Here is a 12,857-nt window from a genome sequence, read left to right on the forward strand (position 1 = left end):
GAAAGAAATTCAAAATGAACTTTGAAAATCAACAGAATGTAACTTTGACAAGGTAAAGCACAACAAAACACTACTGAAATATTCCAACTCTTGCATTTCACGACAGAAATTCAAAATGAACTTCGAAAAATCAACAGAATGTAACTGTTACAAGGTAAACCACGACATAACACTAGTTAAATATTACAACTATTGCATTTCAACCACATAAATTCAAAATAAACTTCAAAAAATAAAGAGAATGTAGCGTTGACAAGGTAAACCATAACAAAACACTACTGAAATATTCCAACTCTTGCATTTCAAAGAAAGATATTCTAAATGAACTTTGAAAATCAACAGAGTGTAACTGTGACAATGTAAAGCACAACAAAGCACTACTGAAATATTTCAACTCTTGCATTTCACGAAAGATATTCAAAATGAACTTTTGAAAAATCAAGAGAATGTAACTGTGACAAGGTAAAGCACAACAAAACACTACTGAAATATTCCAATTCTTGCATTTCACGAAAGATATTCAAAATGACCAATTCCTATACGACCCATAGAATTCATTTTCGCTAGCAAGTCGGCTCACAGTACAGCAATTTCATACCATATGCATGGCCCACTGCCGGGAACCAGTGGGGGGATCCTCGCTCGTAATTGCTAATCACCTTAACCCTTTTATCCATCGTCAAGTACATGCTCCAAAAATATTTTATTCAGAGATTTCACGTTAAAAAATTTTCCAATCACTAATTACCCCTTTTTTGCAAATGTCAATCAATGAATTCCGATTGTAAAAGCGTGTTTAATTATGTTACCTAACCCACAGTACAGGAATTTGATATGCGTAGCCTACTGCCAGGAACCAGTGGGGGGATCCTTGCAACGAGCCCCCCTCCGAAATACCTTGTTCCTTATGTTAGACTTTTGACTTTTCATCACAATTAAATTAAAAAATAAGCATTTTCAACTAGAAATAAGGAGCATCGTTAAAAAACTAAGACGAATGGACATTACCCCGTATATGAAGTGAGCTGCCCCCCCCCCGAAATACCTTGTTCTTTATGTTAGACTTTGACTTTTCACCCTAATTAAATTAAAAAATAAGCATTTTTATTTCATCAGATACGCCAACACTCATAAACGATCCTTTTGAAATTCTGCTAACAACATCAACTCTCAAGATAACAGTTGGAAAACGAGCCAATCAGGTGTTACAATCCTTTTGTTTTGCTCAAAATTCGACAAAGCAATGACTGTTAGGCTAGTATATTTTGCAGGATATTTCTAAAGCCAATTAAGATGAAGAAATGTTTTCAAAGTCAAGACTATAAGAAAAAAAGTTCTGTATATTTCTGTCAGTTTGTAGTTTTTACGCACTAATATCAATATCAGTAACGAGCCCCCCTCCAAAATACCTTGTTCTTTATGTTAGACTTTTGACTTTTCATCACAATTAAATTAAAAAATAAGCATTTTCAACTAGAAATAAGGAGCATCGTCATCAGATACGCCAGCACTAATATACGATCCTTTTGAAATTCTGCTAACAACATCGATTCTCAAGGTAAAAGTTGGAAAACGGGCCAATCAGGTGATACAATCCTTTTGTTTTGCTCAAAATTCGACAAAGCAATGACTGTTAGGCTAGTTTATTTTGCATGATATATCTAAAGCCAATTAAGATGAAGAAATATCTTCAAAGTCAAGGCTATAAGAAAAAAAAAAGTTCTGGATATTTCTGTCAGTTTGTAGCTTTTACGCACTAATATTAATATCAGTAATGAGTCCCCCTCCAAAATACCTTGTTCTTTATGTTAGACTTTGACTTTTCATCACAATTAAATTAAAAAATAAGTATTTTCAAATAGAAATAAGGAGCATCGTTAAAAAACTAAGACGAATGGAAATTATCCCGTATATGAAGTTAGCTACCCCCTCCGAAATACCTCGTTCTTTATGTTAGACTTTGACTTTTCATTCCCAAATAAATTAAAAAATAAGCATTTTCAACTATAAATAAGGAGCATCGTTAAAAACTAAGACGAATGGAAATTATCCCGTATATGAAGTTAGCTACCCCCTCCAAAATATCTGGTTCTTTATGTTAGAGTTTGACTTTTCATTCCCAATTAAATTAAAAAATAAGCATTTTCAACTAGAAATAAGGAGCATCGTTAAAAAAAACTAAGACGAATGGAAATTATCTTCGATTCTGAGCATTTTGTTTCCCCTCCAAAATTGACCCCCCCTATCCTGCCCTCAGAAATGGGGGAATGATGGGCCTCTGATCCGTGCCCGTGAGGCAGATCCAGTTTTTTTTCTATTCTGAGTATTTTTGGTTTCACCTCCAAAATTGACCCTCCCCCCTCCCCTGCCCTCAGAAATGGGGGAACGAAGGGCCTCTGAGCCTTCCCCTTGAGGCAGATCCCATTTATTTTCGATTCTGAGCATTTTGATTTTCCCTCCAAAATTGACCCCCCCTCCCCTGTCCTCAGAAATGGGAGAACGAAGGGAACGTTAAACCATTTTAAATTGACAACACTGTCCAAACATCACATGTGTATTATACAGTACACAATCACCCCATCTCTCCCAAAACACTTTTCAGTCATTTCTTGTTAAATTTTTTATTTCTAAACTATTTTAAATTGACAACACATTGAAGTATTTGCAAATTGGGTGTTTGACAGCTTCCCTAAAAAACCATTCCTAAATACGCAATTTGACTATCTTTTTTGCAATGTTTAGGAACAAGTGGGGAATCCCCGCTCGTAATTGCTAATCACCTTAACCCTTTTTCTCCATCGTCAAGTACATGCTCCAAAAATATTTTATTCAGAGATTTCATGTTAAAAAATTATCCTATCACTAATTACCCCTTTTTTGCCAATGTCAATCAACGCCAAGGAACGTAATTTCCCCGAACACATCAAACTGTTTCCAAGGCAGATTATCTTTTTAAAATGTTCACGCGTAAGTGTAATGTCTCAGGCATGGGTTGCCAAATAACCAGTCTGCTAATCTGTCTTGGAAAGCTTCCAGGGAACGTAAAGGCCGAGAAATGGAACCTCTTACCCTACTAGCATTGCTAACTTTACTTTGTTGCTGATAAAGTTTCACTACTAAATTTTCAGTTGGTTGCTAAATTATTGTTCTTATTTAACAGTAAATAATAAAATAGCTTGACAAAAAAAAAATCAAACAGGTGTTGGACCAGCATTTAGGCCACCGTTTTTTAGAATAAAATGAAGTAAATCAATGAATTGATTTGGTTGAATGTCATATTGGTTATTTTTGGTTTGATATGTTTGATGTGTTTAATGTGTTAGATATGTTTGATTGATTGGTTATCTTTGCTATCTTTTCAAAAATCCTACAGTTTATTCAAAATTTTGTACGTCAACTTTGGATGATAAAAACGAATATTCTCTTCATAGGGAAGAACGTTGCCATTATTTAGTTATAGAGCTTCAATAACTTTATCTTTGAGCTGAAAACATTGTGGCGCAAAAAAATTCATTTCTGAAGTTTCATTTGGTTGCTAAAATATAGGTCTTATTGAACAGTAAAAAATAAAACAGTTTTTAAAAAAATTCTCAAACAGGCGTCTGGCCTGCGTTTGATTTACCACTTTTTAACATAGAATAAAGTAAATCAGGAAATCGATTTGGCTGAATCTCGTATTTGTTAAGCTTAGTACTCATAACTGTGAAAACTTTACAAAATCCAACAGATTATTCAAAATTGAGTATCTCAGCTTTGAGTAATAACCAGAAGTTGTCATAGAACGTTGCCTTTTTTTAATATTAGAGCTTCACTAACTTTGTCTTTGTGCTGAAAAAGATTGCATTGAAAAAAGTTTCGTTTCTGAAGTTTCACTTCGTTGCTAAGATATAGTTCTTAGTGAACAATTAAATAAAAAAAAACAAGCTTTTTTAATTGAAAGTAAGGAGTGACATTAAAACTAAAATGAACAGATATTTCTCCGTCTATAAAAGGGGCTGTCCCCTCCTCAACGCCGCTCTTTACGCTGAAGTTTGACTCTTCGTCACAACTCTACTTTTTAAAACAATAAAAACATTAGGGCAAATAGCGAGGTGTTGAGCAGGGGACGGCCCCTTTAATTTAATTTCTGAACGTTTTTCAACTAATGCAAGTTCAAATTTGTCAAAAAATCCAAAACAGGCGTTTGATCTCCGTTTTGGGTTAGCAATTTTTTGCATAAAATAAATCAATGAATCACTTTTGTTGAATATCCTTTGTTCTCATTACATTTAAAATTTTTACAAAAATTGTATAAGCCTCTACAGATACTTCAAGGTTGTGTATGCCAACTTCGGTCGAAAACCAAAGAAGTTTTCTTCAGAGCGAAGAACCTGGTTACTATTTAATAATTGAGTATCACTAACTTTATCTTTCGGCTCTGAAGCATAATGGTGAAAAGAGTTTCACTTCTGAAGCTAATCTCAAAAACTTTCTTGGGGATGAGATGTCTAGCTTTTACTATTTAATTACTAATTTTACCAAGTTTCATACTGTCTAAACTTTTAGGATACGAAATACTTCTGTTAATTAAGGGAAGAAAGATCTGCGCTTGAAAAAGAGAAGAAAATACATTTCTTGGTGTCAAATAATTTTATTTTTGTATATTTTGTTTTGTGTGTGTAAAAATAAGTGATACTTATTTTTTTTTTTTTAATTTAATTATTTTATGTTTATTTTATTTTGTTCATTTTATCTGTTAACACATTTTCTTATTTCTCAGGTGACCCCAGGTAGTCGTCGTATAGAATTTTTTTTTGGGGGGGGGAGGATTGTGTGGTAGGGATTAAATGAAATATATAAGAGAATATAAACCAACTAGTTATTTAGTTTTCAACCACAAAAAAACTCGAAGTCTATTCGAATTATTTTTCCATTCTATGAAAGCAAACACAAACTACAGCGAACCAGAGACACAGAAATTGTGCACTTCGAAATTTGAATGGACTTCGAACTAACTAGACAATTAAGTAGCTTCTACGGGTAAAATAACGAAAGGACGTTTCTGATGCATCTAAGTATTAAGTGTGTACTTAAACGTTTTGTACTTTAAAGTATTTGTCTTAAAAGTATTTACTGGGGTTATGTCAACAAAGTTTCTTTGTTTAAAAGAAACTATGGATTTCTTTTTTTTATTGCTAAAGCTGTATTTTTTTATGACAGGATAAGGCTAAATGTTTCAAAAAGTAATTTATTTATTCTTTCACACATTGATTAACTAATTAATTAGTATAATTTAGTTTTATGTTCTAAGATCAATGACAGTCCGAGACAATGTACATGTACTCCGAGAAACAATGCATGACAATGTAATCCGAGCAACATCCAATTAAGTATTTTAATTAATCAAAACACTTAATTAACACAAGAAATTTAATTAGGTAGTAGAGGGCAAAAATGAACTTCATAGCTCCAAGCAGTTACATTTTAATTGTTTTAGCATATTTTTTTTTAAATATACCAGGAGGCCCCTGGGAGTTATCGTGTATCAGTTTTTTTCTACTGGGAAAGGGGGTAATATTTTTTTAGAAATTAGTTCACAATACTTGCTCAACTTTCACCTTGCTAAAATTTAGAATCAATTAAAGTAGGTTTATGCTCAGATGCTAAAAAGATACTTCAATCTAAACTACTCTTTCTTCCTTCTCCATAAATAATTACACTTACGCCCTTTGAACCTTAATTGATGCTCAAAAGATTCTTTTCGCTCCTCTCATCAGTCGCGTGTAAACCTGAGCAAAATTAAAGTTAAAATAAACCATCAAGGAACAAAGATTTGCAAAATATATAAAATAATATAATAATAAATATAATGTAATAATAATAAAATATATAATATATATAACAAATAATAATGGATAATAATAAAATATAATATATTAGATAAATATCAAAATAAATCATTAGCTAAAACAGTTTTGAAAGATTATGTTATCTAAATATTCTCAATATAATAAATGAAATACATAACTAAATAAATCAATAGCTAAAACAGGGTTTGAATAAGAACTTATCTAACTATTCTCCTTATATGTATTCTATATTATGCCCTAAATTAAATTTACATTGAACAATTAAACTGTTTAATAAAATAAGTATAACAAATCAATAAAAATAGGGAAGTTGAGCATGGAGTTGTCTAAATATTATTCCTTATATGTAAGGTTTTATATTCATATTATTTCAGAGAAGAACTTTGGCAGATTATGGGAGTTCATCAGAGACTTACTGCACAATCCAAGGTACTGCCCAACTATGGTGCGATGGGAGAATGTTGAAGAAGGTGTATTTAGAATTGTTAAAAGTGAACAGTTGGCTGGTTTATGGGGACAGATCAAGAACAACCCTAAAATGACCTATGAAAAGCTTAGTAGAGCAATGAGGTAAAAATAATATAATAATTAATATATAGATTAATCAGGGACGCCAACTCACAAAATATGTAGGGGGTTCTCTAAAATCAGTGACATTGGAACCATGTACTCCGAGCGACTGCAAAGCCAATTAAGTAGTTTAATTAATCAAAGCATTTAACTAAGTAGTAGAGGGTAAAATAAATTTCTTAGTGCCAAATAATTACATTTTATATATTAAAGGTATTGGCAGATTATGGGAGTTCATCAGAGACTTACTGCACAATCCAAGGTACTGTCCAACAATGATGCGATGGGAGAATGTTGAAGAAGGTGTATTTAGAATTGTTAAAAGTGAACAATTGGCTGGTTTATGGGGACGGATCAAGAACAACCCTAAAATGACATATGAAAAGCTTAGTAGAGCAATGAGGTAAAAATAATATAATAAATGATAGATAACATATAGATTAATCGATAATATGTAATAAATAATATATAATATATAGATTAATATATAAATTATAGATTAATATAACATATAGATATAAGTAATTATAATATATAGATTAGTAATATATAGATTAATCAGCGACACCAATTCCCAAAATGTAGGGGAGTGGGAGGAAGTATTTTTTTTTAGTTTGTTTTCAAATTAAGAACCAAAAAAGGTATTTTTAAAATCTTAGGATGGGGAGGCAAATTTAATTTTCTTTGGATTTTTTCCATGAAAATGCTGAAAAAGTTATTTATAAAAACTCTGTCACACCCCCTGACTATTACCCCTAACATTAATTAATTAGTACCACTGCATCATATTATTTTGCTGCACCATTGCACCATTCATTGCACCATTGCATCATATTATTTCACTGCACCATTCATGAATATAATACAAATCAGCTACATACAAAAGATGCTTAAACTTTTAAGCCATGTGATTAGGTAAAATTGGTCGATTAAAACCCGGTGGATGTTCATTGGTGACAAAGTAAAGCTTTGGCTAAATTTTGTAATTATATAAAGTAAATTAAAGGAAGCTAGCGAAACTAGCGAAAAACAAACCAATTAAAACAAGCAGCCTTAAAACAAACAAGCCAATTACGATAGTAAATGGCATTTCAAACTTAAATCGTACGTTTGAAATGCCATTCGCTATCTTAATTTTTATTCAGTTATCGATTCATCGTTACCTAGAAAGGGTCTTCTTCTTTTAGTTTTTTTAGCGCTTGTTTTAAGGCTTGGTTTTTTATATTGTCCTTCGGACTTTTATCTTTATTTTTATTCTGCGCTGAAGACGGTCCATTGAAGGTCTCGACCGAAATATTTGCACATTTTCTCAATTTTTCAATGGCTGTTTTATCCTCGTTTTCTCTTCATTACGAATTTTTTTCTTCTTTTTGTCACGCCTGTGTGTTCTCAGAAATTATTTTTCCCTTAGTTTATTATTTGTCCCTTTATTTAAAGGGACATATAATAAAGGGACGTAAATGTCCCTTTATTATGGGACATTAATTTTCCATGAGAAATTATAAATAATTTCTTATCAAACAGTTCGTGGTAACGAACTGTAAGTAAGGAGCGACCCGGCTCAATGGCAACCGAAACTCTAAAAAACGAAATTTTGATACCAATAGATACATAAAAAGAATCAGATTTTAATTTTGATTTCAAATATTTTAGTTTTATCAAGTTTAGTCTTACCTATCAAAAGTTATGTGCCTGAGAAAATTTGGCTGATTTTCAAAAAAAGGGGAAAAGACCCCCTAAAAGTTATAGAACCTTAATGGAAATCACACCATCATATTGAGCGTATAAGAGAACCCTACTGTAGAGGTGTCAAGCACCTATCTACAAAAATGTGGAATTTTCCATTTTTTGCCAGAAGAAAGATCACGGATGCGTGTTTATTTGTTTTTTGTTGTTTTTTTTTTTTCCCCAGGGGTGATCGTATCGACCCACTGGTCCTAGAAGATTGCTGGAGGGCTCATTGGAACGGAAATTATAAGTTGTAGTACCGTTTTTAAGTGACCAAAAAAATGGATGGGAACTAGACTCCCTCCCATGCTCATTATTTTCCCAAAGTCACCCGATCAAAATTTTGAGATAGCCATTTTGTTCAGCATGGTCGAAAATATTATAATTATGTCTTTTAGGATGACTTAATCCCTCGAAGCCCCCAGGAGGAGGGCTGAAAGCTATGAACTTTATCCAATGTTAACATATAGTATTGGTTATTGGGACCCGGCTCAATGGTAACCGAAACTCTAGAAAAAGGTATTTTGATACAAATAGATACATCAAAAGAATCAGATTTTAATGCTAATTTCAAATATATAAGTTTCATCAAGTTTAATCCTACCCATCAAACCCATCAAGTTACGCGCCTGAGAAAATTTGGCTGATTTTCGAAAAAAGGGGGAAATACCCCCTAAAAGTTATAGAACCTTAATGAAAATCACACCATCATATTCAGCGTATGAGAGAATCCTACTTTAGAGGTTTCAAGCTTCTATTTAAAAAAATATGGAATTTTGCATTTTTTGCCAGAAGAAAGATCACGGGTGCGTGTTTATTTGTTTTTTTGTTTTTTTTTTCCCAGGGGTGATCTTATCGACCCAGTGGTCCTAGAATATCGTGAGAGGGCTCATTGGAATGGAAATTAAAAGTTCTAGTGCCCTTTTTAAGTGACCAAAAAAATGGAGGGCAACTAGGCCCCCCCACGCTCATTTTTTTCCCAAAGTCACCTGATCAAAATTTTGAGACAGCCATTTCGTTCAGCATGTTCGAAAATATTATAAGTATGTCTTTTAGGATGACTTAATCCCCAGAAGTTCCCGGGAGGAGGGCTGGAAGTTATGAACTTTACCCAATGTTAACATATAGTATTGGTTATTGGGAAGTATACAGTACAGATGTTTTCAGGGGAGATTTTTCCTGGTAGTGGGGGGCGGGGTCGGGGGTTATGTGGGAGGATCTTTCCATGAAGGAAGTTTTCATGGGGGAAGGGACATTGCTATGAAGGGGACGCCGGACTTCCCAGCATTATTTAAAAAAAGATCAGAAATTAAATATAAAAAAACAAGTTTTTCAACTGCAAAAGCAGCAACATCAAAACTTTAAACGAACAGAAAATATTACATATATGATTGAGTTCACCCCTTAGTCAATACCTCGCTCTTTAAGCCAAAGATTTTTTAGTACTTTCATAAGAGCTATTTATTCTAATTAACGGCCTTTGTGATTAAGCGGTCATTTTTAAAGAATTGGAACAAAATTCGAACTTTAGCTTAAAGAGCAAGGTATTTACTAGGGGGCGAACCCCCTAATATACGTATTAAAAATATATGAATATAGAAGTTCGTTACGTAAGTTAATTCGTAAGTTACGTATATTTATTACTAATAAAAACGGTCGTAAATAAAATGAAACAAGTTTCGAGAAAGCCATTTAACCAAATAAAAGTAAATTAAAATGAAATTTTAGTTTTAATTATTCATGTACGGTGAGCTGATATCAGAACCTTAATTAATTAAAAAACGTTCAAAAATTAAATAAAAAAAAACAATATTTTATTAATGAAAGTAAGGAGCTACGTTAAACGATAAAACGAAAAGAAATTAGTTTTTATATGAAAGAGGAGTTCTCCTCCTAAACGTCTCGCTCTTTACGTTAAAGTTTGACTTTCTCACAACTATATTTTTTTTTTAACAATAAAAAACTTTAGCGTAAAGAGCGAGGTGCTGAGGAGGGGACAGCCTTTTTCATATACGGAATAATTTTTGTTCGTTTTAAGTTTTAATGTCGCTCCTTACTTTCATTTAAAAAAACTTTTTTTTTTATTTAATGCTATAAAGGGCCATAAGAAATTAGTTGTCCCTTTATTAATATTAAACCTATTTGGAGTGGCGTCCTTGTATTGATAAAATAGAATATGTTCTGTAATTCATCTTTTCTTCTAGGTACTACTACAAAAGTCGGGTTTTCCTACCCGTCCTTGGTAGACGTCTTGTTTACAAATTCGGGCCGAATGCAGTCAATTGGAGACCAGCAGACCCAAACTTTGAAAACCTCCGATGCCAGCAAAATCTGACAAACAATTCAATATCCAACCTCTCAAAATATGAAGAAATTTCATATGAGTTATATCCATAGAATCTTATATATTCAAAGACTATAGTGCAAATATGTGACATACCAAGAAGTTGTTGCGGAATTTATTTGTGATTGAGAAAGTTGTTTTTATAGTGTTACGAAGCACATATTTTTTCATAATATATTTTGTTTTGAAGCAGCTAGTTTTAACTATCAAGACATTATCTGGGATTAGACAAAAACTACCACTGCTGATGCACCACATTGCACCATGGACTCATTGCACCACAAGCCACCTGAGACCAAAACGTTCCTCCTCCACCTTGCTCTGTTCAGAGCTTCACTCTTTCCTGCCTCCCAAGATGCCCCTCATTCCTTTAAATATTTTTGTATGACCTCTTTCTATTCCACACAAGTACGCCTTACTTTTTGTTTGACCTTACATGGATCAAACGTTTGTGGTAACGAACTGTAAATGGGATTTTGATACCAATAGATACATCAAAAGAATCAGATTTTAATACTGATTTCAAATATGTAAGTTTCATCAAGTTTAGTCCTACTTATCAAAAGTTACGCGCCTGAGAAAATTTGGTTGATTTTCGAAAAAAAGGGGAAAGACCCCCTAAAAGGTACAGGACCTTAATGAAAATCACACCATCAGATTCAGCGTATCAAAGAACCTTCTGTAGAGGTTTCAAGCTCCTATTTGCAAAAATGTGGAATTTTGTATTTGTTGCCAGAAGAAAGATCACGGATCGGTGTTTTTTTTTTTTTTTTTTTTTTTTTTTTTTTTTTTTTTTCAGGGGTGATCGTATCGACCCAGTGGTCCTAGAATGTCATGGGAGGGCTCATTGGAACGCAAATTAAAAGTTCTAATGCCCTTTTTAAGTGAAAAAAAAATGGAGGGCAACTAGGCCCCCTCCCACGTTCATTTTTTCCGCAAAGTCACCCGATCAAAATTTCGAGATAGCTGTTTTGCTCAGCATGGTCAAAAATATGATAACTATGTCTTTTAGGATGACTAAATCCCCCAAAGTCCTCGGAGGAGACTGAAAGCTATGAACTTTACCCAATGTTAACATATAGTATTGGTTATTGGGAAGTATACAGACATTTTCAGGGGGATTTTTTCTAGTAGTGGGGGGTGGGTGGGTCGTTATTTGGGAGGATCCTTGCATGGATGGAGTTTTCATGTGAGAAGGGACGTTGCTATGAAGGGGACACCGGATTTCCCAGCATTATTTAAAAAAAGATCAGAAATTAAATATAAAAAAACAAGTTTTTTAACTGAAAGTAAGGAGGACCATCAAAACTTAAAACGAACAGAAAATATTAAGTATATGAACACGTTCACCCCCTAGTCAATATTTCGCTCTTTAAGCCGAAGATTTCTTAGTACTTTTATAAGACGTACTTTTAGTACTTTTCTAATTAACGGCCTTTGTGATTAAGGGGTCATTTTTAAAGAATTGGAACAAAATTCAAACTTTAGCGTAATGAGTGAGGTATTGACTAAAGAGCGAACCCCTAATATACGTATTAAAAATATATGAATATAGAAGTTCGTTACGTAAGTTAATTCGTAAGTTACGTATATTTATTACTAATAAAAAAGTTCGTAAGTAAAATTAAACAACGTTCAAAAAAGCCATTTAACCAAATAAAAGTAAGATTAATTTGCAAATTTGGTTTTAATTATTCATGTACGGTGAGCCCAAATCAAAACTTGTATTAATTCAAAACGTTCAAAAATTAAATAAAAAAACAATCTTATGTTAAATGAAAGTAAGGAGCGACGTTAAAACTTAAAACGAACAGAAATTATTCCGTATATGAAAGGGGCTGCCCTCTCCTCAACCCCTCGCTCTTTACGCTAAAGCTTGACTCTGTCTCATAACTTTTTTTTTTAATGACAAACTTTAGCGTAAAGAGCGAGAGGTTGAGGAGGGGGCAGCTTCTTTCATATACGGAATAATTTCTGTTCGTTTTAAGTTTTAACGTCGCTCCTTACTTTCAGTTAAAAAAAAACTTGTTTTTTTTTATTTAATTACCTAATAGCACAATTTACGGTGCTTTTATTAATTCGGTGCAATTACGGTGCTTTTATTAATTCTATTTATTATAGAATTCTACATTTATTAAAAATTCTATAATCATATTCCATTTATTAATTCTACTTAGTATAGAATTCTACTTTTATGAAGAGTTCTATTATTAGGCTATATTCTATTTATAATAATAATAATAATAATTTATTTATTACCCACTATAAAAAAGAAGCGGAGTACATCAAGAACAAAAAATAATAAAAAAAAAAAACAACAAAAAATCAAACTCGCACACTTAACAATTATTTACATAAAACAACGC

At 32.7% G+C, this 12,857-nt stretch overlaps 1 protein-coding gene across 7 annotated transcripts in view; it reads left to right on the forward strand.

Annotated features, from left to right (window-relative positions):
• Nucleotides 1-10,677, forward strand: part of LOC148953471 (ETS homologous factor-like) — a 75,356-nt gene extending 64,679 nt beyond the window's left edge. For 5 of the 7 annotated variants that reach the window (XM_089087698.1, XM_089087702.1, XM_089087700.1 and 2 more), the window contains exons 7-8: nucleotides 6,224-6,419; nucleotides 10,352-10,677. In XM_089087698.1, coding sequence (XP_088943824.1) covers nucleotides 6,224-6,419; nucleotides 10,352-10,544 — 389 coding nt within the window. In that variant the 3' untranslated portion in view covers nucleotides 10,545-10,677. Of the gene's footprint in view, nucleotides 1-6,223; nucleotides 6,420-6,632; nucleotides 6,823-10,351 lie in introns of all 7 variants that reach the window. The other 2 variants (XR_016141644.1, XM_089087699.1) reach the window with 2 other exon arrangements.
• The last annotated feature ends 2,180 nt before the right edge of the window (nucleotides 10,678-12,857 follow it).

The sequence above is a fragment of the Artemia sp. Qi Xiang Cuo genome, chromosome 4, assembly GCF_049724085.1.
Source record: "Artemia sp. Qi Xiang Cuo chromosome 4, ASM4972408v1, whole genome shotgun sequence".
NCBI lineage: Eukaryota > Metazoa > Arthropoda > Branchiopoda > Anostraca > Artemiidae > Artemia > Artemia sp. Qi Xiang Cuo.